At 37.8% G+C, this 27,913-nt stretch overlaps 1 protein-coding gene across 1 annotated transcript; it reads left to right on the forward strand.

Moving 5' to 3' along the window:
- The first annotated feature begins 372 nt into the window (after positions 1 to 372).
- Positions 373 to 27,913, forward strand: LOC306882381 (sodium/hydrogen exchanger 5-like). Its single transcript, XM_079436968.1, has 16 exons — positions 373 to 781; positions 8,486 to 8,788; positions 9,766 to 9,929; positions 13,681 to 13,759; positions 13,856 to 14,033; positions 15,974 to 16,194; positions 16,563 to 16,765; positions 18,933 to 19,022; positions 21,246 to 21,316; positions 21,403 to 21,529; positions 23,204 to 23,295; positions 23,655 to 23,781; positions 23,912 to 24,061; positions 25,251 to 25,323; positions 25,417 to 25,548; positions 25,650 to 27,913. Exons 1-16 carry the CDS (start codon positions 484 to 486, stop codon positions 26,219 to 26,221), a joined length of 2,880 nt encoding a protein of 959 aa, XP_079293094.1. The 5' UTR covers positions 373 to 483; the 3' UTR covers positions 26,222 to 27,913.

Genomic DNA, 27,913 nt, shown 5'->3' on the forward strand with positions numbered 1-27,913 from the left:
TTTTATTATTAATTTGCATATTGCCAATCAAACAATCAAGGTCAGATGCCAGAAATGCTTTGTTTTGTCCTCCTGGGGGCGCATGTGTCTTTTTTTTACAAATTCAATTGACAGCTGCTTTATAATTTAGTGATCTATAATTTAGAATATACTGCGTAAATGGTTGAATCGACTTGTTGATTATTCCGTTACAAAAGCAAATGTATTTCTCAATTATGTAATGATTCGTGGCGCACAACGCGAGTTTTGAATGCTCTGAGACTGTTTTGATGAGAATGATGAGTGGCGGCTCTTTAATAAGGACCTCCTCGTGCACGAATGAATCACGTGTCCCTATACGCCAGCTGCACCTTCGCGAGTTACCGGTAAGTGGAGTGTGTTGATGCTGTAAACCGGTAACGGGGCGTCCCGCGGACGGCTTCCCATCGCAACAGGAGTGTATAAAAGCAACGAAGATGACACGCCGTTGAACACGCCGGAAAGATGCAGGGCTTGAGTTTGCTCCTGTTCATAACGGTGGCTAGTAATGCAACGACTGACCTTCACGTGACAGCAGCATCGCTGCCGCCAGAGCTGGGGGTAAGCGCCGCACCTGCCGTCACATCCCCCGTCGAGTACGGGCATCCCGGGATTGCGCTCTCCCGGTCTGCGGAGGACGGAGAGTCGTCTCACCAGCACGGAGGAGGAGGAGGTTATAAGATAGTGCAGTGGGAATGGAGCTACGTGCAGACACCTTACATCATAGCCAGCTGGCTTTTAGTGGCCAGTGTGGCGAAAATACGTAAGTTCTGTAATAATAATGTAAGTTTTCGCGCACTGAACGAGTTGTTTTGACTGGTGTGTAGGCGCTACATCTGGTTGTTAGGCGGAAAGTTGACTTTCTTGAGGACGTGAATATATGTAGTGCGTTTTATTAAAGCGCGGCGCTGTGTGTTCAGCAGATGGCTGTAAAACGGTGCGTAAAAAGGCACCTGCGCTGGCAGACGCTGATGGTTGCCATGGCAATAAAGCCCATACATTTCCTCAGGGACATTTTGATGCAGTAATAAAAAAAGGGTTTAAGAGACAGCACTGTACTTTGCGGTTAGTGATGGGTTTCTGTGTGTACCTGAATTTTTCTTGATTTTTCTTTGTTATTGCAATCGGTGCTGTAACACCCCGTGAGATCTTTCTGTGCACTGTGAGCTCACCGTGCTCCCGCCGATCCGGCACCTTTCCAAAATGCTCGAGTCTCCGCGGACGGCTGCGACTCATCATCTTTCCATCATCAGTCCTCATGTATGGAGCGAATTTTGTGCCAATATTCATCAAACAAATCCAGTGTTTTGCAAATAAACACAATCTGCTTTGCAAAGAAAAACTCGACTTTCAAGCAAACACAAAGTGATTTGCAAATACAAAACTATTTGAGAGAAAATGCAGACGTATGGACAAATATATTTATTGTGTTACAACTGTGAGACTGCCTTTTTATGAGGAAACTTGGCTTGATTTTCTCACAAATGCGTGCAGGCTGATTTTCTCACAAATGCGTGCAGGCTGATTTTCTCACAAATGCGTGCAGGCTGATTTTCTCACAAATGCGTGCAGGCTGATTTTCTCACAAATGCGTGCAGGCTGATTTTCTCACAAATGCGTGCAGGCTGATTTTCTCACAAATGCGTGCAGGCTGATTTTCTCACATGTGCAATTGAGCAACTTTCTTTTCCAAAAACAGCAGATGAAGCTGTCGGTCAATTTATGCTAGTCTCCTGAGACCTGAAACACCTCTTTACCTTTTCATACCAATATGAGTGGGGAACAGGTGAGTTTCTGTCTTACTGTCTCTATAATTAAACATTTAGATGTTTTCACAAAGCGACCCTACTACAATGTCAGTCAAATTCACAACAAGTGCTGTAAAGTTGTTAACATGATTGATTAGTTAAAAAATCAGGAGTGACATGGCTAAACATTTAACTAGGCAGTCTTTCCCTATAAAATCTGATCCATTCTCCGTACCTCTTATATATATATATATATATATATATATATATATATATATATATATATATATATATATATATATACAATTGTTCAACATTCAAAACCATGCAGGGGTATAACAATATCGTGTCACAATATATTGTAATACAAAAATGCAAATGTATAGCAGCAATATTGTGTACTAAAAATGAAAGCTTAGACAATTTAATTTAGTATCAGATACAGTAATATCACCCAAGAGGTCATTAATTATTAATAAAAAAAATGAAAACAAATCACATTTAGTACAATATCTGAAACTTTCTTCTGGTGTCACACTTGTCCTGTGAATTGGGGAGAAGGATCAAGTTCACGCTGATGTAATACTAAATTCAGCATTTTAATAAAAAGTGGTTTAATAAACAGCGGGCTGGGCGATATGGCCTAAGAAAAAAATCTGATTTTCAATTTAAATCGACCCCCCCCCCCCCCCCCACTTAAAATCAATCTGCCGATGACAAAGAAATTGTTCAAAACAAGTTTTAACTTAATTTTGTTTTGATTTTCCCTTCTGCGATTTAATCTGGATTTCCCCCTTGGGGTTAAAGTGCAATTAGAAACAACAAGCCAAAAAGACAAGATGGCAGGCCCTGCCATAGTAAAAAGTGAATATGTAACTTAACATAACATAAAACATAAAATTATGTGACCCTTTTTGATAAGTTTTCTTTAAAGGTCCCATGACATGCTGTTTTTTGGATGCTTTTATATAGGCCTAAGTGGTCCCTAGTACTGTATCTGAAGTCTCGTTCCCAAAATTCAGCCTTGGTGCAGAATTTCAGCCACTACGAGCCAGTCCCAAAATGAGCTTTCCTTAGGACGAGACATTTCTGTGTCTGTAGCTTTAAATGCTAATGATGAGGAGAGAGGCGGGGCAAGGTGGAGGGTGGATGTGTGTCCTGCAGCTTGCGGCCACGGTACCATGCGCTAATGTTGACAGTGGATGTATCGCAACGGCTTGTAGACACGCAGTCTTCAAGCTATTCAGTTTGACCCAGGATCTGATCCGGATGGAGAAGCACCAGATGAAGAAGTTGCAACTCAGCAGCTACAGCAGGACGTCTCTGAGTGGTTAGTTTAAAATATTGTGTCTGGATACGGTCAGTGTTTCCCACACATAAACTTTACCTGGGCGGACCGCAACAATAGCCACCGCCCGCTGCCATCAGCTCCGTGTCTCACACACACGAGCGCAACTTTAGAACCATATTTAGTAACTTTCAGACCCTTTAGGCGGCTTTTTTCCCATAACGGGTACATACTAACAAACCTAGCGACTTAAAAAAAAAAAAAAAAAAAAAAAAAAAAAAACCTTATGATTCAGTTGGAAGATGTCTCCAGTACTGGCCCGCGAGCGCGAGGTCTCTCTCCCGGCGCAGTGTCGCCTCTCTAGGCGTCTGTTCTGAGCAGCGAGCGGCAGAGAAGCAACGCTTTCAGTTTGCTTTAAAGCAGCAGACTCATCAATAAATCATTTACAAAACAGTGTTTCCAAGCACTTGTCGCTTACTGACTGTTTGGACTTTTAAATATGAACATAATTTGTCTGTTAATATGCACAGTTTATTAATCAGACGCGAAACAGTGCTTCGCTCGTTTGAAAGCCATGATGTCTCTCGCTCGCCTCGCACGGTCGTAGCTCATTTTCTCATGGGCGGGCAAAGCAGAGAAAGGGGACGTAACCTTTCCCCGTATGACGACATAAGGGGAAGATTCCAGATCGGGCCATCTGAACTTTCATTTTCTCAAAAGCGAAGCAGGATACCCAGGGCTCGGTTTACACCTATCGCCATTTCAAGCCACTGGGGGACCATAGTCAGGCTAGGGGAACTCATATTAATGTTAAAAAACCTCATAAAGTGACATTTTCATGCCATGGGACCTTTAAACACAAGTTTTAACATCTTGCTATTCAGTAGATAGGAGGTAGTTCTGATAAAGTGCAAACAAAACATTCAACAGCATTAAATATCAGTGACTTGGTTGTTTTTTGGCGGGACGATGACGAATAGTCATAGTAGAAACAATACATGCGATCCTGAATCTCGAAAGTGAAAGTGAAACTAAAAAGCTATTGTGCATTCAAAAGCAGTTTCAATGCCAGGCGTAATCCCTGATGCCCGCAATTTTATATACAATTACCCATTGATAAAACTGTGAAAGTAAGTATTGAAATATATATTTTCCTCCCATATTTATTCCTTTTAAGGAGTTCAGTAGTACATTTTCTTTCCGTACACGGGATGCGGCGGATTGCGCGGGGATCACGAGCGTACTTTGTACTTTGCACATGCGCACTGAAGTTATTTAACAGTAATCAGTTTTTCCAGATGGTGACAACACTGTTCCTGGCCGTTGTTTCACAGTTGAAAACTAAACTAAAGAGACGGATATCAAAATAGCTTAGACTGCAACAACAGACGCTCACATTGACAAACGCTTGTGAGCGAGAGGGTATGACACAGCTCAGCTTTGGTTTAAAAGAGTTAAAAATATTTATCATCAGTCATGACTTAACGGGGAAAAATAGAGCAGACACTGAACGTGGTTGAAGCTTTCTAGAGCGCTACTTCAAATGGAGTATACTTTGAAAGGCTGCACGTTCGCGTACAAAAATTAAGTAACGTTAGGCCTTTATCATCATGATGTCTATCAGCCTAACTTAACTTCCGGTAGACATCCAAATAGAATCAGTGACAACAGCCAGAGTAGATTATTTTTTGATAACAAGCAAAATTTGTTTGCTGAGTAAATCAGACAACCTGAGATGCAGCAATAACTACTTGGACGGACTAAAAATGCAAATTCATTCTCTGCCAGCAGGAGGCGCTTTCTAGCAGTAAGTAGGTTTCCCCGGAAATGGCTGCTGGGCTGTACATTACACAAAGCAACGCTGAGCTAACAAGCGCTGCTTTATCAGGCATATAACATGCAAGATGACATGAAAATGACAATAAACATTCTCTAAAGACTTCTTCCCTCAGAAATACAGTGATATAAAAACACCCGCGCCTCGTTTTGATTTTTAAACATGCATTACGTGCTCATGTTTATTCAACGAAGCCTTTTGGAAAATCGGTCAAGCATGTGAGGAACAAATGAAATGAAGACATAATTTTGATTTTTGGGTGAACTATCTCTTTAAAAACAGCACTGCTTTGCATGTGTATGAATGAAACTTTCATACCATCAAGTTATTTCCAAAACGTTTAACCTGCAATATTGCTGCTATTTGGTTAATATTTTTCACCAAAATCGATTAGTCAAATCCTACTACAGTCATTGTTTTGAGTTCCCACGAGAACCGTTTGGTTTTGTGCTATTCGTGAATGAATTTGACCTCTTTTGTCAACTGGTTCAGCTGATACATTGAAAATATCCAACTCATAGGAATGATTTCTTTATGTGAGAGGTCTGTTGTGTTCAGTTGTGCTGAAGTAAGTAGTATATTGAGAGCTCACAGTGCCAAAAATATATTATAAAAATATCTTAACACAGGAGAATTCTCAGTTGGGCATGAAAAACATGTCATGTTGTACAGTAATGGTAATCAACTTGCAGATTAAATAATGAACCATGAATGCAGAATTCAGGATTTGAGGACAAAATGGTTAACAGAAAAACCCGTTGTACATTTTGTGGTGTAGTTTATTCATGAAAATACATGCATATATAGTACATACACAAAATGCACTGCCTCCTGTATTTGCATGCGTGGGCGTCTCTCCAGCTTGTATTTTTGGCTAAGACGTGCAGTTATATCAGATCATTTAGTTCTGGCAGCTCAATCATCTGTTTCTCCATGATTCAATTGACACAGTAACACCATCAAAATTCACTCTGAATATTTATCTTGCATTTAGAGAAAGTAGCACTGTCTGAAGCACCTGCGCACATCAACTGACTTCAAGTGCTGAGTACACACAGCTTGAATTGGTGTTAAGAAAACAGCATGTCACCTACATAGGTAACAAAAACACAATGTGTTTTTATACTATCCTTAAACTACTGTATCATTATAGTACTCCTATAACATTGCATCAGTACATTATTGAAATGACTATGGTGTCACACGTTTGGCACACAGATCAGGGGCCTTATTACCCCTTACTGTGACATTGCCAAGTGTAATTTATGGATGCCCCTATTCAAAAGTTTGAGATCTGTATTTTTCATAAGTACCTTATGTTCACAAATACTGCATTTATTTGCTCAAAGATACAGAAAAATTTTAATATTGTGAAATATTAACATTTAAATAACTTTTTTCTGATTTTTAAATATATTTTAAAGTGTAATTTATACCTGTGGTGGCAAAGCTGAATTTTCAGCAGCCATTGCTCCAGTCTTCAGTGTCACATGATCCTTCAGAAATCATTGATGCTCAAGAAATATTTTATATTATTAGGGATGAAACAGTTTTGCTTCTTAGTATTTTTTTGTGGAAACGATGTTTATTCTTTGATAAAAGTTCAAAAGAACAACATTTATCTGAAATCTTTTGTAACATTGTCTTTGTTTACCGTCTCGTTTTATGACTTTCATGATATAAAAAAACTTTAATTTAAGCTCAGCAATTGCCATTGACACTGTCTGCTCATTAATTCAGCTACAGACAAACACAAACATTAACATCCATGTAATGATGTTTATGATCTGTCCTGTCACTTTCACACTCTCATTTTTCAGAGTATACTCCATTCAGAACACACTCTTTTGAAACATCCATTCTCACAGTTGTAGAGTTTGAGTCGTGGGGTTTATACAAAGCACCATCCCATTACACACTCACTTTAATTTAATGATAGACCTGTTCTAATGTTAATAAAGGTAACCAAAGTGGGACGGCACTCTACTCCATATTCCTAATTAGTTCTCTCTCTGCCTGTCCCTGAAAATGAAGGGCATCGGTTTAATTGGATTTAATTGTCTTTCATTATGGTTATAATTCTATCTGGACTGATTATTAAAAGCTTATTTTAAGTTATAATTTAAAAGCAGGAAGTCTTGTGATAGAAATGATTAAGCAGTAGTCAGCGTCATATTCACATGTATAAAGGTCTTTTCTATTACAATAGTAAGAGGTTGGAGTGGCATGCACACAGGTGTCAGTATGAATGAAATGAACGAGTAGCGCTGTGAATTTTACGTCTATATCTAGGCTTTTTTGTTGTTGTTTATGCATGTGTTCTTGCAGATGTCTAGTATGCTTTTTTTGGTTGTACGTCAGTGTTTTTCTGTCCTTGTGTGAATGACTCATGGTGAGCGGTGATTGTTATGTTTCTTGGCAGAGGTGTGCAGTATGTTCTCCCTCCTCCACAAAATCACTCGGATCATGGAAACATTAATAATTAGTGCCATTAGAATCTCTCGTTATGCTGTAATGTGTTGTGATTTTACACACTGGCATTTCATGAGGACTACTTTTGTAAATGGAGGTAATTGTGTGTAATAAGGTTTATTAATCAACATTATTTTCATTAAAATATCCCCATTCTTTATAGCTAAACTCCTTATAATCTATTAAATTCCCTTTTGCCCATGTAAACACTACTTGTGGTTTATTATGTGAAGCATAGGCCTACACCTCATGTTTCAGGGTCCTGATCCAGCCGACTCCTAATTCATGATGATGAGGAGGAACAAGAACCTGAGTTATTGCGGTGTGATTGTTCCGCTTCTGATAATCACTTGTACGGTCATTTGATATGTCTGACTTGTGAATGGAAACTGGTCATACTGAATTTCCCAGTGGAAATATGGTGATGCAGCTGCTCCATGGAGTAAGGTCATGCATTTTACTGGTGAAGTGAGTATGCAGTCACCTTGTTCAGTTTTTGACCATTTGTTTCATTTGTGTATATTATACTTCTTTCTTAAAGCTGCAGTTTGAGATTGATGTTTTTGTGACAGCATAGAGGCACACTTACTGTCCCTCTGTGACTCACTATTTGTCACTGTAAGGCATTGCACGTTAGAGTGGTGTTGAGTAACAATTCATCTGAAACCACGGTATGGAATTACAGCAGCCGCAACTTATAAACTACTCTTTAAATGAGGCTTGTTGTCTGCTGTGGGCCATGAAACGTTAGCTTTTAGCTTTTTGCATGCTGTTTGGTTTGTTTTATTATTTTAGGCATTTGGGTGTTTATAAAATAGGCACGTGTGCATCTTGAATCAAATATCGCAGTGATGTTTGATTGAGATATATATACTTTGGAATATAATTACTATACTATATAATTACTACAGTGCAGTACATGAATGCAGTGTGCTGTATTTACATTGTGTGCAAAAACCAATTCAAGTCTGTTTAATAGGGGTGAAATTTTATATACAGCTATAGTGACATTTCACTAAAAGCATATTTACATTTTTAATGACACTGAATGGCAACATAAGATCTCAATCCATTTTACCTTTGTTTCTCTGATTTCTCTTTTGTTTGCTCTGTAATCTTCAGTATTCCACTTCTCTCAGCGTTTCACCACAGCAGTCCCGGAGAGCTGCATGCTGATTCTGCTGGGTCTGGTTCTGGGTGCAGTGGTTCTTATCGCCAGCAAGAAGCAGCCATACCAACTGGACCCAGGACTTTTTTTCCTCTTTCTCCTGCCAACTATTGTGGGGGATGCTGGGTATTTTATGCCAGCACGGCTCTTTTTCGACAACCTGGGTGCCATTTTGATGTATGCTGTGGTAGGCACGTTGTGGAATGCCTTCTGCACTGGATTCTGTCTCTATGGAGTCAAGATGGCAGGGGTCATAGGTGAGTTATGGGGTGTCAGTTCAAACTAATAGAACCAAATATGACACTTCTTAAATTATCATAATCATACAGTGCTTTAGCCATGTAGGCCTGTTTTGGAACTTTTTATTAAGAAAAATTATGAGTGGGTAAGCATACTAAAATAATAAACCTTGAATAATTTTTTAGATTGCAGACATTTCAAGAACATGGCATGTTCCTCAATAAAAACAAGCATTGCTGAGGGGATAAATTAAAATAAGAAATATTATGTTTATATTTTTTAGCATATTAATTAAGATTCTTAAACCCTTCTCAGAAGTTTATTAACTTCCCCCTAGTGGGCCCTGACCCTGGTTGCAAATCACTGCTTTAATAAATACCATAAGCTATTAAATAAGCTATTACAGGCATTTTGTTACATTGTTTTTACTTCAATTGCTTATTTCATTTAGAAAATACTGACAACTGCAAGATAAAAGATGGGAACGTTCAATAAAGGATTCAATTTATTAATAATAATTATTATCACCACAATTTTTCACAGAGTTATCTAGTTCATAAGTCTAAATATAGGTGATAGAGTAAGTTAATTGGATGGACTCATTAATAATTCAGTTGTCATCACTTTTCACGTTTATATATAAATATAAACAACTGCTTTAAACTTAGCTCATCCAATCATGTTTCATATTGTGAGTTTTTTTTATCATTATAATTGTTGAATCCAAGTAGCCCATATTACTTAGATGTGGTGTAAGGATGTTTTAGTTCAAGAAACCTATTAAGTAAACATTTAGATGTCACTTTCATCCAAGGCAACATTTAATACTCTTAGCACAAGGACATTCCCACATGTGCTTTGCTCAAGTGCACTATAGTGAATCGCCAGATCTTTAACTACTACAGCACACCATTAGGGCTGTACTACGGCCAATTTGGTTGTAATTATTGACTGCAGCTTGTTTTGTACTGTGTGTGTGTGTGTGTGTGTGCAGATGAAAAAGTAAATGCAGGTTTGATGGATTTCTTGTTGTTTGGAGCTCTGATCTCGGCTGTGGATCCTGTAGCAGTGATTGCTGTGTTTGAAGAAGTCCATGTGAATGAAACACTCTTCATCATTGTCTTTGGCGAGTCACTGGTCAATGATGCTGTCACTGTGGTGAGTCTGGATTTTTTTATAATCATCTTCCGCTTTATGACTCTTGTTTGCTTCGATCCTTTACTTATAATAAACAAATTACTTTTACTATATAAGCATGGGCAATGCGACACAATGTGGTCAGCACAGTGAGAGAAAATACACTACCATTTAAAAGTTCGGAGTGTCTATTTACACTAAGTGCAAAAAGCCCGCCTTGTTGGCAAAGGCTATTTACACTAACTCCGCCCACTAACGTGTGATTGGGTTAGTCAACACTAAAAAAAGACAAGAGTTCAAGCCCGCCTTTTGCCCAACTTCTTTTCTCCCTTTTCAAATCTCATATCGCATCAGAAAGGCATTTATTTTCAATAAAAATGAAGGAAATAATCAAAAAGTTGAAAATAAAGTATCGGGTAGGGTTAGGGTAGGTGTAGGGAGGGCTTTATTGTCCCAATAAGGTGGCATCCATTTAATAATTTGAATTAAAACTATAATTTACACTCAGTACATTATTATCGCTTACTGTTTTATAATGTACTACAACACTGAGGTGCAGATAATTGCCACTATTTGCAATAAGTAGTATAAATAGCAGAAAATCTTGCTTTTTTAACATAGTGTAAATAGCATCTAATTGCTATTGCTATTTGCATTCAGTGTAAATAGCGTCTATCGCTATTTACACTTAGTGCAAATAGCCGCTGCCTTAAAAGTTTGAGGTCAGTAAGCTTTTTTTTTTTTTGGAAAGTCTCTTATGCTCACCAAAACCATTACTCCAGTCTTCAGTGTCACATGATCCTTCAGAAATTATTGTAATATGCTCATTTGCTGTTTCCTATTATTATCAATGTTGAAAAAAAAACAACATGTTTTTTCAGTGTGACTGATACAGGAGGGTTTTGATATAGGCCTACCTACTTACTCTAATTATTTTCTTGTGGACACATGAGAGTCAAGGTTAGCTCAAAGCAGATGAGGAAAATCTCTCCATCCTTCTGTGTTCTCTCTGTTCAGTCGCATCTCTGTTGTTGTGGTAACATTACACCAGAACCCTCTGCTGTGGTGCTGACATGATTATGGTCTAAAACATAACCAAAAGTCATTTACTTGCTCTGGAGAAGCAAATCGATAGTAAATGACTTAGGCTAAGACATTTCCACTCAATTATCCAACCCATTTCTTTGTATTTTTTTATATAATGACTCTGAGGTCATACAGTAGCTACTGGTTAGAGGAAAAATCATCAATCTAGTGTTAATTGTTTATGCTATGTGTATGTGATATAGAATATCAAGCTGTTGCTTGTGCAGTCTTGAGTTTGTGTTGACTATGCAAGTCTGTCCCTTTAGTTTTATAGCTATCACACATGTTGACCCATATGTAAAGGATTACACCCAGTGACCCTTCATCACTAAACACACTCCCCACCTACTTCACCTCAATCTACCCTACAACATCAGCCTCACTCCATCTGGAATGTGAGAGCATGGATGTATCCATCCATTCCAGAATGCCATTAAGAAGATTATTTATCTGGGTCTGCATGTTTATGCTTGAATACACAGGTTATATGAGGAACAGCAGTAAGAGACTTACTCTGTAAAGGTCTTGAATCATGTAGTGGAATAGTTTTGAGTTGCTCTTTCATAGGTCAGTTGTGAATGTTGTAGAAGTGCATCCTACACAAAGGGTGAATCAAAGATCATGAATTAGCAGATTGGACAGAAACAGAGACTCTTATGTGCATCAACTTTTTTTTCACACAGAATGGTCTAAAATCAGACTTAACATTTAATTTTTATCTCTTAAAGGGATAGTTCACCCCAAAAATGAAACTTCTGCCATCATTTACTTCGTTCCAAAAGTGTACGACTTTCTTTCTTCTGTGGGATATAGAAGATATTTTGAGATATGTCTCTTTTTTTGTGCAAATACAATGGAAGCCAGTTGGCAGCACCAATTGTTTGTATTACCAACATTCTTCAAAAATATCTTCTTCTTTAGTGTCTCACAGAAAACAGAAGAAAAAAGAAAGTCTTACAGGTTTGGAACAACACGAGGGGGAATAAAAGATTTTTGGAGAACTATCCCTTTCAATGGCATTAAATAACAGCTTTTCTCAGCCATAATAATTATCTTTTGTTCTCTTCATGTCACTGCTCTTTAAGCTGGGTCGTTACAAAATTTCTATTGTAAGTCTCCTTTTTTAGAAGCTTAGTTGTAAAGTTACGACAGTCACATTCTAGGGATTTTCCCCTTATGAGCAGGTTCTCATCAGGCTTCAGTGTAGAAGTGGTAGTAGTGTGATTGTGTGTTTTACTGGAAGGTCACTTAGCAATTGAGGACAGGCTATTTGGAATGCATACCTTCTGAATACATACCAATAAATGTATTCATGACAGATTTCTGCTATATTGAGAGCTGCCTTCTCAATCTATAATAAGTGTCTAAAAACAAGTGGAAAGCACTCAAACCAGCATGCACTTAAACTTAAGAGGCTGTTACTGAAAATCCAGCTTTGACTTTGCAATCAGACTAATCTGTTGTTGATTAGACACTTGTTGTTATTGATGTGAATACTGATATTAATGATGTGATGCACTGAATAACAGATTGAAAAAAAGCCTTAACAAATGACAAGGGCAATTACTAATGGTGAACAGGTGCAGCCTCTTCTTATTATAATCATTATCAAAGCTAGACGATAACACCTTGTTCATTTAGTCATAAGGAGGAGTGAACAGACTTGAGCCAAATGCAGGGCTTGGTCTCTTGTGCTACTGGTCTAATGGCCATATTGTAAGACAGGTTTATTATTCAAGGCAATCATGAGACATTTGAGATGAAAAAAGCTTTTCACAAAATTGCACATCTTCAGTTTGGATGCTGAGCTGCATATTAACTCTTCTAGGAAATCTTATATTGCTATTACGGGGAACAATTTCAAATGCACTTTCTCCATTAGCTTTGAATGTCAGTGTTGACTACATATATACATTAATTAAGCTAACGCTTTAGCTTAGGGACTAGTTCTCACTATTAACTAGTTGCTTATTAGCATGCATATTACTAGCAAATTGGCTGTTTATTAGTCCATATAAAGCACATATTAATGCCTTATTCTGCATGACCGTATTTTAGATCCCTTAATCCTACCCCATACCTAAACCTAACAACTACCTTACTAACTATTAATAATAAGCAGCAAATTAGGAGTTTATTCAGGCAAAAGTCATAGTCAATATTTACTAAAGTGTGAACAAAATTAATTCTTCATTTAGTAAGGATGCATTAAAATGATTTAAAGAAATGTAATTACAGTTTCCACAAAAATATTAAGCAGCACCACTGTTTTCAACATTGATAATAATTAGAAATGTTTCTTAAACCAAAAATCAGCATATTAGAATGCTTTCTAAAGGATCATGTGACATTGAAGACTGGAGTAATGGCTGCTGTAAATTTATAGGAATAGATTACATTTTTAAAAATATATTTAAAATAGGCCTAGATTATAATTATTGTAAATTGTAATAGTATTTAACAATATTACTGTTATCTATATTTTTATCAAATACATGCAGCCTTGGTGAGCATAATTTAAAATTTTAGATTTAAAAATTTAAAAATCTTACCGACCCCAAATTTTGGAATTTTGGTTATCATTTAAAGGTATGTTTTTTGTTTTTTAAATGTTTTAATGTCTATTTTATTTGAATTTTTTAGATTTGTAGATTGGCAAGTGATAAATTTGTAATTCTCTCAACAGGTCTTATATAAAGTGTACATATCCTTTGTGGAAGTGGGACCAGGAAATGTTCACACTGCAGACTATTTTAAAGGAATTGGTAAGTACAAAATGTATCAGTTGTTTCTTTCACACCCAGTTGTTGAGTGGGTAATTTTTTTTTTTTAATCCGTTATCTTATATGCAATTTTTCCAGCATCCTTCCTCGTTGTCAGTATTGGAGGGACTTTGGTTGGTCTCATCTTTGCCATTATTCTGGCCTTTGTCACTCGTTTTACGAAGAAAGTGCGCATCATAGAGCCACTGTTCGTCTTCCTGTTGGTTTACCTGGCCTACTTGACAGCAGAACTCTTCTCTCTGTCCGCCATTCTATCGTGAGTATTGCCACTGCTAGCATACTCATCTGAATAATTTGACTTATTTGAAAATGAGTCTCTACATAGCTTAGGGAACATAGCAAACTGCATCTTTATTAACACTGTGACCAGGGAATTCATTTACAAGTCAAATAACATACAGTCATATAAATACAACTGAAAATGTGAAATGAAGAAAGATTTGTGTGAGCATTGGGGACAGAGCATATCATTAGCTTAGGATAAAAAAACACAAGTCAGTGGAAGGTTCCCATCATGATAGAAAAATAACTAAAAATAATGATAGAAAAATAATGTGTCTGTGCAGCTCAGTGATAAACGCTGTAGTGGTTGACATTTAAAACATTTAAAAGTTAAATGATAGTATTAATGCAGAGAGTGGGAATGAGTCATGCCTAAGAGTACTACAGCAAAAGAGAGAGAGGAATATATGAGCATAATAGAGAAAGGAGAACGAAAACATCAGGGTCAGTGATAAATAATACATTGAATGAAAACTGGTGAGTGTGTTTGTTTATATGAATATTTCCGCCACCAATTTGAAGATTGTTTCAGATTGTTTTCAAACCATTTGTGCTGACCCGTAAATCTCAGTAGTTTCTTTGGCGGTCATAAATCAGATAATGAGATTATGAGCAGGGGAATTGACCCATTTTAGTATTGCTCAGCACAGCATTAGAGCAGATTTTAAGATGCAGAGTCATGCTCGAATACAACATGCCTTAAGGACAGGAATCAGTAGTACAAGATATGAAGTTATGATTTCTCTCGCATGTAATTCAAAGTAAAGGTGTCTGTCTGATTTTAGAAGTACATAATAATGCAGAGCTTGGAGCGCCCCCTGATGGCTCGTCATCACACATACTATACAAGGTGGTACTGAGTTAGAACTGAAAAAAGCCATGGTAGGATTTAAAGATAATGGGAAAAGGTCATGTGACACTGGATGACATAAATATGTTTTCATTGTCATGAATCAGGTCCATGGACTTACATTCGCTCGCCACCAGAGGTCACTCCTCCATCACATTGACTCTCACATTGCACAGACTGTTTCACATTTACCCCGGATTACATTTCCCAGCAGCCATTTCACTAATCACACGCTCACACCTGAGAACTATCACACAATCACACACCCTACATAAACCATGGACTTCTTTGCACAGATCGCCCAGTATTGTTCTGCGTATAGCACTCTCCTAGTGTTAGCTGCCTTACCGAGCCATTCTGTGTTTCTGTTTAGTTCCAGTATTGTTCTGCGTTTATTACTCTCCTAGTTTTAGCTGCGATACGGAACCTCTTTCTGATTTTCTAGTCTGTGTTTCCTGTATCTGCCGTTGTCTCGCCATTTTGACTCTGTTTGTGCTTCACTTGGACTATTGCTCATGTTTCTGGATTGCCCCTCTTGTCAAGCCCTCTGGATAACATTCACTGTTCACTGACTCGCGCCTGGTTTGGATTATTCTTGTTTTTCGTCACGTTTGCTAGTGTTTTGACCCTGCCTGTGTTTTGACCACGTCTCTGTATAATAAAGCTTGCAAATGGATCCGCGCGTCTCTCGTCTCGTTCACCCCGTTACACTCATCAATAAAATTTCAACTTTTCATTGTTTCTGGTCTGTTCTGTGGGTAATGCAGAGTGGCTCATGTAACACAGCACTATGAGCAAAGCGTAATTCCTGTCTGAAGCACTAGTTTATGTATATGGAATGTAAATATGGAGATATCTCGTATCTCTGTCTAAATATAGGCATCAATCAAAAGGTACAAATGTCTGAAACAATTTATATGAACATTAACAACCTTCCTGTTAAACTTTAAACTCAATTATATTTATGTATTTATATTTTTTCTTTATATAAAAATACATCTATTGTATTCTATCGGCATTATATAACATCTGTGCCTCTTCATGGCATTGTTGATCGATAACAGGATGACTTTCTGTGGCATTGGCTGCAACAAGTATGTGGAAGCAAATATATCCCAGAAGTCCCGGACCACTGTGAAGTACACCATGAAAACCCTGGCCAGCATTGCCGAGACGATCATCTTCATCTTTTTGGGTATCTCAGCTGTGGACAAGTCCAAATGGGCCTGGGACACTGGCCTTGTCGTCAGCACACTCATATTTATCTTAGTCTTCAGGGCCATGGGTGAGAGAGATTCTATTCTATTCTATTCCATAAAATTTTAAAACATGGTAGTCACATTGTATTGTTGGTACACTTTGGTTACTTAAGGCAAAAACAAAAAGAGAACTGTTAATTGAAACTCTTCACTCATAGTAAATCTTGCTTCACAGTTAACTTTCACTTTGGCTTAAGGCTTTGGCACTTTGGCTGAATCATTTTGCTAAACCATGAAAGTTGAAAATGTACCATGTACATTCATATGATTTTCATTTCAATTCTTTAGTCATTTATAATGGGTTGAGATGCCGAATTAATCATTGCACTAAACATTTACAATGGCCTCAGCTGCAGCAGTTAGCATATGTAATTGCTCAACATGTCATTTGCAGGTGTTGTAGGGCAGACTTGGTTCCTGAACTGGTTTAGACTGGTTCCCCTGGACAAGATTGATCAAGTGGTGATGTCATACGGCGGTCTCCGAGGTGCTGTGGCCTTTGCTCTGGTGGTACTTTTAGATAAAGAACAGGTGAAGGCTAAAGACTACTTTGTGGCAACAACCATAGTTGTGGTTTTCTTCACAGTCATGTTTCAGGTAACTGATTTATTTTTTCTGTATTCCTGCCAATTCATGTTTTCCCTCTTCATTCACATTTATAGAATCATTATGTGTTGATAAGTGTCTTTCCTCAGGCCCTGATTATTATTATTACTTGTTTGTATGTGTGTGTGTGTGGGTAGCATGCAGGTAATTGCCTTACAGGGATGACATTTCCCCACTGCTGTGTCAAATTGCTGTTATTTCCAAAGCTGGTCTGACACAGAGATGCTAATTATGATGAATGGAGTGATTTTGAAGGCGCTGCCTATGTGTAAATGTGTATGTGTGTGTGTGTGCCCATCTGGCCAGTGCCAGGCTTTTTACCTTATTCCAATCTCATCCATTATTTAAGGCTGGAGAATCTCTGGAGTGTCTAGGCGTGTGTTGTCATATCCTTGTATCCAACATGCCTCAGTATATCTGACTGCTGAAATCATTAGGATATACTGCCAAGCTTTGGTTAGGAACTCATCTGTCAGTAGATCCCACAAATATGCATTCTGGTTAAACAAGTATGCCTTTTTTGGTATTGTTTTAAAAACATTTAAAACATGAAATACATATGTATACTACATATGAAGAGTTCATTTGCAAAAACAGATAACTCCTTGTGCATTCTCAATCAAATCAAACTGCAGTTGGGTTATTTTGACTGGGTTAAAAAATAACTAAAAAAGAAACAGCTAACAAATACAATAAAAACATGATAACATAATAAAAAACATGATAACATAATAAAAAAACATGATTTTTGATTTTCAAAAACGGAGTTATCTGTTTTTGCAAATAAACTCTTCATATATAAATAATATAAATTTTAACACTGTCAGTCTGGGGATTAGTGGTGAAGGTTTTTCAGCAAATCTATCTGCATGTTACATTGATATGCTACCATTATAGGTGCCTACAAAGTGACTGTCTTTATGAGTGAGACATTGACTCATTCATTTAGCCTATTTGTTCAAAAACAATGATTCATTCAGGACCGAAACAGCCGGGGCTGGCTAAATTTGAAATCGCATACTACTCATATAATCTCTACTATATTAGGATATGGCAGAAATAGTAATAGTAGTATTTATAGTAGTGTGATACAATTCCAAATTCAGCCACTTTTTTATGAGTGAGTCATTTGAATCATTCATTCAACCAATTCATTTGAAAACAGTTACAGAATTTACAACCTCATACTAGCACACTGTAATTATTTTTTGCCTTACACCAATATGGTAAAAATGGTAAGAGTACTAATATAGAGTTCTGGCATGAAACTCCAGTTTGCGCAGTCCGATAGGTCTAACTCAATCTGACCTAATGATCACTATCACATGGCACAGCTGATTGGTTTTCTCCTGCATCAGTAGCCAATGAGCTCAATATTTAAATACCTGGCTTTTGTTTGCTGTAGCAGTTTGGCAGCGCACCTCAGAAACCCTCAACCTTCCCCAGCTCCACCTGTATAGATCTGCTCTGAGGTGATTCATGTATGCTATATGGGGTTATTCATATGTGTTATATGTGCAGCAGCAGTATTTTCCTACATGCTCACAGCAGCATGTTGTGGATGTATTGGCAGTAGCAAGTCTTTTATAGTCTCTTTTATAATTTCACTCAAGCATTTTTTGTTGGCTAGGTAATTAAGACTTTTTTTTAGTAAAATTGTTGATGTAGTGTCTGTGTCTGTAGTTCTGTACTGTAAGTAATTTTTTCAGTATATGTAACACCCCTGTCATTCAGGAACTAAACTTGAATGAGTGATTCTCTTAAACAATTTGTTCAAAGACAGCAATTCACACGTAACATTGATTATGTTTGTGCTTCATTTAAAAGCTTTCAGGGGTGTAGCAAAAATACACAAAATATCTGGCGATATAAAATATAAGTTAATAAGTATTAACTTCTTGTTTATTTAAACTGTTGCATAAGTGCAATATTACATTGGTAATCACGCTGTTGGTCTAAATTCATTCGTAGGCCACATGTCTGCTGATTTTCTAAAAACAGCATTTTTGCTAATGTGATACTGCTTAATTAGGTAAAACGTTTATATAAAAGACTGACATGGTGCTGCTACTGAAATATGGGCTGTGATATTGAGTTGAGAGGTTTGGAGGTTTACTTCTCTCTGATTTGTTGACATTTTCCTATTCTTTCCTCCTAGGGTTTAACCATCAAGCCTTTAGTGAAATGGTTGAAAGTGCCTCGCAGCACAAACCGAAAACCCACCATTAACGAAGAGATCCACGAGCGTGTAAGTCAATATAATTTCCAATACTCTCCTGCCTCTTTTCTGTCTCTGTTTCTCATCCCCTGTCTCCCTCTGTCCCTGCTTGACTGCCTGTGGTGAAATGTGTGAGTGATGTTGACTTTGCTGTCTGTGCAGTGCTTGTGATCTGACGACTGAAACAGCAGAATTGCGACAGACAGACTGACGTTAGACTCTTCATTCCAATGAATTAATCATCAGAGCTATTTTTGCCTTTCCACAAATAGTTGTGCACACATAGGCAGAGGTCACACAGCCCCTTGCTATTTACCTCATCCTCTTTCTGAAGGCATTACACACCCTGCTGCTGGATGCGCACTCTGGGACTCAAGGCTACCTGCTGAGCACTCTAAAACCTGCGCTAAAGATAGACTGTAGTGTAGCTGAGCTGGCAGAAGAGATACTAAATAATACAGGAGAGATTCTGAAACAATAAAGGAGAATAAAAGAGATATTCTCTTGGAAAGCAGCAGTTTCTCAAACTCAGAACATTTAGAGTTGTATTCATCTTATGTGCCATAGCCATTTTTAGAATTTTGTTTGAACTTTCTTTTTTGTCCATTTTATTTTTTGTCCATTTTATGGCATCGCTGGAGAAGTGCAATTACTTGTTCTAGGGCAGGGGTGGCGAATGTCGGTCCTGCAGAGTTTTACTTCAACCCTAATCAAACACACCTGAACAAGCTAATCAAGATCTGAACGGTTACTAGGAAGCTACAGACAGGTGAGTTTTAATTAGGGTTGGAGCTGAACTCTGAAGGTCTGCGGCTCTCCAGGGCTGGAGTTTGCCATCCCTGTTCTAGGGTTAACAAAAGTTATCATGATTATTATAATGTTTGAGGTGGATGTCATATCAAATGTCTGTAAACTGGGAAGATTTTAAAACTAGCAGTTCATTCATAAATCTTATTTTCATGCTTTGGACATACTGATATGAATCTGTGCTCATGAAACTCCAACAAACAACATGAATTAATTAAAATAAAGATATCACCCCATAAGCCCGATTCGGACGGTAAGTGTTTCTCATATGGACGTCTGTAAAAGTAAATTTACGTATCACTTCAGTGATAAAACTCATGGTTTCGGATGGCGATTGTGGAGGAGTGAGTTCTGTGATCCTACGTGACCAGTCACATGATTGTGTGCTGTAAATAAAATTTTATTTACAAATGTATTCTTAATTTTGTGTAAAATGTATTTAAAAATACTTATGTAGAATGTATTCTTATTCCAAGCATATTTTATAATATATAATCCTATTTATTATTTGATTGAACTCTCCTGTTTAAAAATAGGAAAATAGACACGCTATAGTTGCATATAATTATATCCGTTTATAATACACATTTTAAAATTGTATTGCATACCTGCTGCTGCCATAATAAAGACCCACTTCGAATGTTTACGTGCTTTTCTTCTCTTTCTGCTCCCAGTCGCTGTGGTGGAGTAGTTATATGAAGTATTGTTCTTTTAAATACTTTCCAGCATTTCAGAAATAAATATGTATGCAAATTACACCGAAGTATAACAGTTACGTAGTGTTCGGGAGTGTTCAAAAAGGGTTTAAACGCTGAATTTTGAATCGATTTCTTCTCGTAAAGTCAGAGATGTGGATTCGGACAGCAATTAAATCACCAACTACCCCCTGTAAATGCTGAAAATCACTTACGTCCCCCTGAGAAACAATTACCGTCCGAATAGGGCTATAGTCATCTTCTCGTGTCATTCACACATTGTGTTACAGGTATAGTGAGCAGATTTGAATCATCTCAAACTGAGAAAGGGGAGCTTTAACAAGCTGTTAACTATTAATAGCCTAAAAATGTAAGCAAATTACACATCTAGCAATTGAATGCATATTTCATGTCAGTAGAAACACCAGCTTACAGAAGACAGAACACAAAACATGAAACAGCACAGTGCTGATGTGATTCTCCAAGATGTAGAATTCAAGGGCACCTAAAAATCCTATATAATTTTATTTTTCTAATATAATTGTATTTTTCTGAATGTTCTGTCCCTTATCTCCTTTCAAATATATTTATTCATTTGTTTTGTTTTTTTAAATTCCTCCTTATTTTTGCTATCAAAAGAGCCTTGGATGCTGACATGAAATAAACAACCTAATAAATAAATCTAAATGCAGAGATGAAGATAATTCAAATTAAATAGCCATAAATAATTTGTCTGTTCCTCTGTCTTCAGGCCTTTGACCACATTCTGACAGCTGTGGAGGACATTGCCGGTTTGAATGGATATCACCACTGGAGGGACAAGTGAGCAGCACTTATACTGTTATGATAAGAAACGTGCTCAGTGAAAATCCAAGAACTAAAAAGAATCATTGTTTTTTATCCTTTAGGTGGGAGCAATTTGACAAGAACTATTTGAGTAAGTTGCTGTTGAGGAAGTCTGTGTACCATAAGAGTGAACTGTGGGAGGCCTATCAGAAAATCAACATCAGAGATGCCATCAGTGTCATTGATCAGGTAAAAGTCTTAATGTAGCAATTTATCTGCTAAACAGTTTTACAGTTTGTTTATCAGCATTCATTTTTAAAAGAAATTGAATTAGATTTAGGATTTGCTTGTCCTGTCGTTAAGAAAGCAGATTGGTACTATCACAATCTTTGGACATGGTGCTGCGTTTCTGCATTTGGACACAGTATCTCAGCATGGCCCTTTTGTGTGTTTCCATGCTGTATTATAATTGTTGACCGCTAGATGGTGTCCACACTCAAGAAATCAGTACTAGGTAAAAACTTCACTGCTGCACAATAAACTGCTATAAAACCACTTATATTTTCATCTGCTTCCACTCTGTAAAAGTGTTTATTCATTCAGACTTACTCACAGTTGTGGATCATAACCAAGATTTTGAATACATTTTAATTTCTAACTTTTTGAATGAACATTATTGTAGCAATGTCAGTTAATGTTCTTAATAAAATATATACTATAGTTTTTTTTAGGCTGGAGGGTCTCTGAGTTGGATGAGAGTCTGGTTAGGGGTCTCTGGGCCTTTAAAGGCTGAAAGCCCCTGGATTATGTCATTGAGCAGAGGAAGCATTGAGATTTTTTCTCAGGCTCAAGAAAGTTGTTTGAGAAGAGCAGAGGAGAATTCCTCTCTTTGTTAGTTATCCTGACGCCACTGTGTCTCTGCCAGTACTGGCCCTTTGAAGGCATCTGATACCTGTCAGCTCCTACATCAAACCTATCTACAAAAATACTCAGAGATGGTATCATACTGAGAGAGAGTGAAGGAGGAAAGAGAAAGAGGGGCCTCCAGTAGAGTGATGTAATGTATTTAAATATGAATGCATTGAAACACACTTGATTCTTTTTAGTTGATTGTAATTTGTCTTTAATCATGTTAGATTCACCCTTGAAGTAATTTATCTCCTCTTCACACCTCTACTGAGCAGAAAGAAACAATGCATCTGATCAGAAAAGTTTTAGAACACCTGGAATGTTTGTCACGCAGCACTTTTGTCCTCAAGCGAGATCATTTCCTGTACCCTTGAATTTCATAGAGCTTGGCTTCCCGAGAGGAATTATCAAGCTAATATTAGCACAAGATTGAGAGATAGAAAACCTCTGTTCTTTTTCAGACCACCCAGTGAAAGAGGCACAGAATCACTCTTTTAATATGTGCAGGGTAAAAACGTTTAAAACAGAGAGAGCTTTCTTTTACGTTTGTTCTTGTACATTTGTCACATTTCTGCATGACTTTCCCACAGGTTTGTACTGTATATTTTTATATGAGGTCATATGTAAGAATGCAGACCAGACAGGATTTAAACATCATGCTTATCCACAGCGAGAATGATTAGTCGCCCACATGCCTGAGTAATTTGTGGGAAGACGAAGCATCTATATGGAGAATGGAAAACAGAGAGCTGGTCTACATTTATATCAGGAGCAAAATTAACTGAATCATTGAAAATTAAAGCACACTGAAGGTGTAACTGCACTTTGCAATATGGCTGTATTATCTCAGGTGTGCATTATTTTCAGTAATACAAGAACTGGAACTGCTTGATAGCTAGGCAGTTCTAGAACATTAATCAATAGCTTAATAATCTACTGTATGTCTCTGCCAGAATCAGTATTAAGCATAGAGTTAGTATTTGATTCTAGGGAATTTCTCTGTCTCTCTCTCAGGGTGGGAATGTGTTGACCTCTGCTAGACTCTCTCTGCCTTCCATGGCCAGCAGAACCTCTTTTCCAGAGGTCACAAATGTTACCAACTACCTGTGAGTATGTGAATATGTTTGTGTTTTAGGACATTGAAAAAATATTTTTTATCTTGTTGTCCAGTTTATTGTCCCTAAAATAAGATAAATATACACCGCTGAATACACACTACCATTCCAAGGTTTTATGTCAGTAAGAGCTGTAATTTTATTAAATATCATTATACAATAACTTCTTTCTATATTTTAAAATGTATTCCTGGGTTGGCAAAGAATAATTTTTTAGCAGTCTGAATTTTGTACTCTAGTCTTCAGTGTCACATGATCCTTCAGAAATCATTCTAATATGCTGACTTGGTGCTTAAGAAACATTTTTTTATTACCAGTGTTGAAATTTATCTGTGTGTGTGATCCCTCAGGAGAGAAAATGGCAGTGGGGTGTGTCTAGACCTCCAGGTGATTGACACAGTGCCAGGAGCCAAGATAGAGGAAGAGCTAGAGACACATCATGTACTTGCTGGAAACCTCTACAAACCCAGGAGACGGGTACAGATCCTGCCACACACACTTCCTCTCACTGTGAAGAGCTCTGGAGCATTATATTTCATCAGTGAAATGGGTGACAGTTTGTATGATGTGTTTGCTTCTGTTGACCTCTTCTTCTCTATTCCTGCAGTATCAGTCCCACTACAGTCGCCACTTCATGACAGTGGGTGAAAAAGAAAGACAGGACAGGGAGGTGTTCCAGAGGAATATGCACAACCGTCTGGAGTCCTTTAAATCCACCCGCTACAAGCGCCACAAGAAGGACCGCAGTCAGAAAAAGGCAAGGGCTCAAAACTGCAGCAAAACACACTTATGTTGAGTTAGCTGGACCTGAGGGAGGCCAAGGTAGGCTAAGACAGACAAGTTTGTGTGTGTGTGTGTGTAAGCTCAGCTGCCCAAAGGTAATGTAGAGACACGGGTAAGGTTTGTAGTTACTGGTATGTATCATGAGTGATGACTAGCTAATGTGTGTGTGTCTGTGAATGTGCATGTGCAAGTGCATGTTATTGAGAGAGAGAAAGTGACCGGGAATGTTACATGTACTCATCATTATTTAATACTTTTATTCAGCAAGGATACATTAAATTAATCAAAAGTGACCGATATAAACATATAATGTTTCATTGAAAGATTTCTGCTCCAAATAAATGCTGTTCTTTTGAACTTTCTATTCATCAAAGAATCCTTAAAAATTTATGTTTTCCACAAAAAATATTAAGCAGCACAACAGTTTATTACATTAATAATAATGTTTCTTAATCACCACCTCAGCACATTCAAATTATTTCTGAAGGATCATGGGACACTAAAGACTGGAGTAATGGCTACTGAAAATGTAGTTTTGCCATCGCAAGAATTATTTACATAAAATAGAAGTTTAATATAATAAGTTTAATATAATTTAACTGTTTTTAATAAAATAAATGCTGCCTTGATGAGCAAAAGAGATTTCTTTCAAAAACATTAAAAAATCTTACATATTTCATAAATACACACACACACACACACACCGATATAGTCTACATATATATAAAAGTGAAAAAAAGGGACGTGACATACAGCCAAGTATGGTGACCCATACTCGGAATTCGTGCTCTGCATTTAACCCATCCAACATGCACACACACAGCAGTGAACACACACACACCGTGAACACACACCCGGAGCAGTGGGCAGCCATTTTATGCTGCGGCGCCCGGGGAGCAGTTGGGGGTTCGGTGCCTTGCTCAAGGGCACCTCAGTCGTGGTTTTGAGGGTGGAGAGAATATATACTGTTTTGAGGGTGGTGAGTGTATATATACTGTGTATATATATATATATATATATATATATATATATATATATATAGGCTATATGTGTGTGTGTGTGTGTGTGTGTGTATAAATAGCTTATTAAGCTATGATGATTAAGATAAATTTACTTTATTTGTTTTCCCACACACATTTAAATTTTTTTATAATGTTTTACAGCGGAAAGGGTCAGATGCTAAAGAGCAAGACACCAATGACAAACCCCGCCGAAATGTCAGCTGGCAGGACAAAGGTTGGTTGTCAGATTAATTGTTAATTAAGCTATGTTCTCCAGTTTAAAGTTTGCTGTGCATTGTGGGTAATATGTTTTTGCACACATCTTCAGAACCAGCTGTGGTTCCAGGGTCACCTGAGGAGGATAAACATGATCCCTCTGAACCAGATAAAGATGATGATGTAGGAATCACTTTTGTGGCTCGCAAAGCCCCAGAAACACCAAAGGAGAGACCAAAATCAGGTGAGATATGAACACAATTTGGTAAGACATTATGAGAACTGATTGTTTCCTATCCCCAACACTTCTATATCTTCTTATGTTGCTGCTTTCTATTCTTTCAGTACCAGCTGCACTGGATGTTTGTCAGAGCCCCGTCGCAGCCCCTCCATCGCCAACATGTGGAGAGAAAAACTTCCCGTGGAAAAGTGGCATGGGTTCCCTCCCTCCATGTGTGTCCGTGGAGGCAACTAAAATTATCCCTATAGACCTGCAGCAGGCTTGGAACCAGAGCATCTCCTCTCTGGAGAGCCTGGCTTCTCCTCCAGCACCTCCAGAGCCTCAGCACCCACGTGTTAGCGCCCTCGCAAGGCTGGGAGGACCCCTGCGGACCCCTGCGAATGGAAAAAGTAGTGGTGGTGGTGCAGGATCAGGAAGTAATACAGGTTCCCCAAGTTCAGGGCAGTTCAAGTTCCCTACAGGGAAGGAGGAAGAAGTGGAATGCGCCCTCTCTCAGCAGCAGCAGGAAATGCAGCCGCTAATGTCATCTTTGAGGCCGCCGCCGCCACCACCTCCTCCACCACCTGCTGCGCAATCCGCCGTAAAGAGAAGGAATCCTTGTGTTTATCTTAGAAGTCTGGTGACAGTGCCACCTTCTGGTGCGGAGCCACAGAGCAGAAGGCCGACCCAGCTGTAAATCTCCCTCTTTCCAGTTTTATCTTTTTAGGACCCTCAATCACCTTACTGTAGACATTTACCTCCTCAGGCCAGACTTTGTGTTTTAGAAAGTCAGTAAATTCCTTTTTAAGAGACTATTAATTTGGTTTTCTTTTTTAGCGCTAATAGGTTACGTGGGTTTAGAAATGGTTGGTAGAGTTTGCTGAGGGTCCATTCCTTTATGTACAGGGCATTTCCTTTCACAGTTCCTTTTTTTTCTTAGTTTGAAGTGATCTGCCCTGTATTATGTACCTCTGCATATGTGATTGTCAAAATGTACAACTACTGAACATATATAAGGCTAAACCACATTCAAAGGGCCTACTGGGTGTGTCTGTCAAAGTGTTTTTTCACTCACTTGAAAGAAAAGAAAATCACTTCATGGTTACTCATAACTTCACAGCTTTAATCTTTAATCAGCCAATCCATCTTAAAACAAAAATGAGTAATACTGAGGTCTTCAGACTGGGATGGCAAAGTAACACATTACAGAAAGCACATGAGGTTAGGGTCACACCTCTTCAATCAGAGCCATTATCTCTCAGTGGGTTATAAATATGCATAACAAATCCACACCTATAGCATTGGGTGACAAAAAACTCATGATGGTTGTCATCAGGAGCATTTATGCTATGTACAGGATATATAAGCTTCTATGCAGCACATTACCTGTTCTCTGTTGTTGTGTTTGGGGGAAAAAGCAAGGTGTGTTAATTTATTTTGTATTTATGTATCATCTTCATGCCTTTAATGCTTCTGCTTTCTGAATAACAGGGTTTTGTGAATCTGCATTTTAATCTACAAAGCTATATTCATAGCTGTTTTAATAACCAAAGTGTATAATGTTAATGTTTAATGTAATTTTTGTCCATCATTAATTATGACACTATATTTATAATCATGAATAATTAATTAAGGATCATCCTAATTTTATGTGCTTAATCAGTAGTAGGGGCCTGGAAAACTGTCGAAATGTAAATTGTGTGCCTGATGTGATGAAAAATGTCTACAGAAATAATTTACAGAGACAATGCACAGACTCATCTATATAATCTAATGCACTTATTTGAATGAGGTTTAGCATGATCAACCGTATGTAGGCACAATGACTTGGAGATGGATGTAAAAACAAAAATTCTAAATATGTCGACTCTCAGTCTGTTGCTCTATACCACATCTTCATCCTTTAAGTTTTTAACTTTACCATACAATGGAGCAGAATTTAGGGTTTGCACTTTATATTGAACACCATTTAGCCCAATTGTACCTTTGGTGTTGTTGAAGCTGCTGTCCCATAGTTTTGTATTGCTGTGTAATCCGTTGTATGTACATGTACTGACGATTGTTGTGCCTTGAGAGGGACAGTTGTAGATGTTGAGAAAGAGGCCTTGTTGATCTTTATAATGCCTGTAAACAGTATGGAGTGGTTTAGTGCTGTTGTCTTACTTGAACTTGTGTTAGCAGAAATGTTGCCCCAGTCATTTGACCCCATTGAAATTGAACTGGAATTAAATTATCCATCCATTAAATTTAAATGAAATTTTAATCTCTTTTCTCCCATATGTGTTTATTTTTGTAGGAATCTGTATTAGGTATCTGTGTGCCAAATATTGACTTTGAATAGCTTCCTGGAATAAAGTTAACATAAGAGAGGACGGCGCTTTTGAATGAC

The sequence above is a fragment of the Barbus barbus genome (assembly GCF_936440315.1).
Source record: "Barbus barbus genome assembly, chromosome: 1".
Classification (NCBI taxonomy): domain Eukaryota; kingdom Metazoa; phylum Chordata; class Actinopteri; order Cypriniformes; family Cyprinidae; genus Barbus; species Barbus barbus.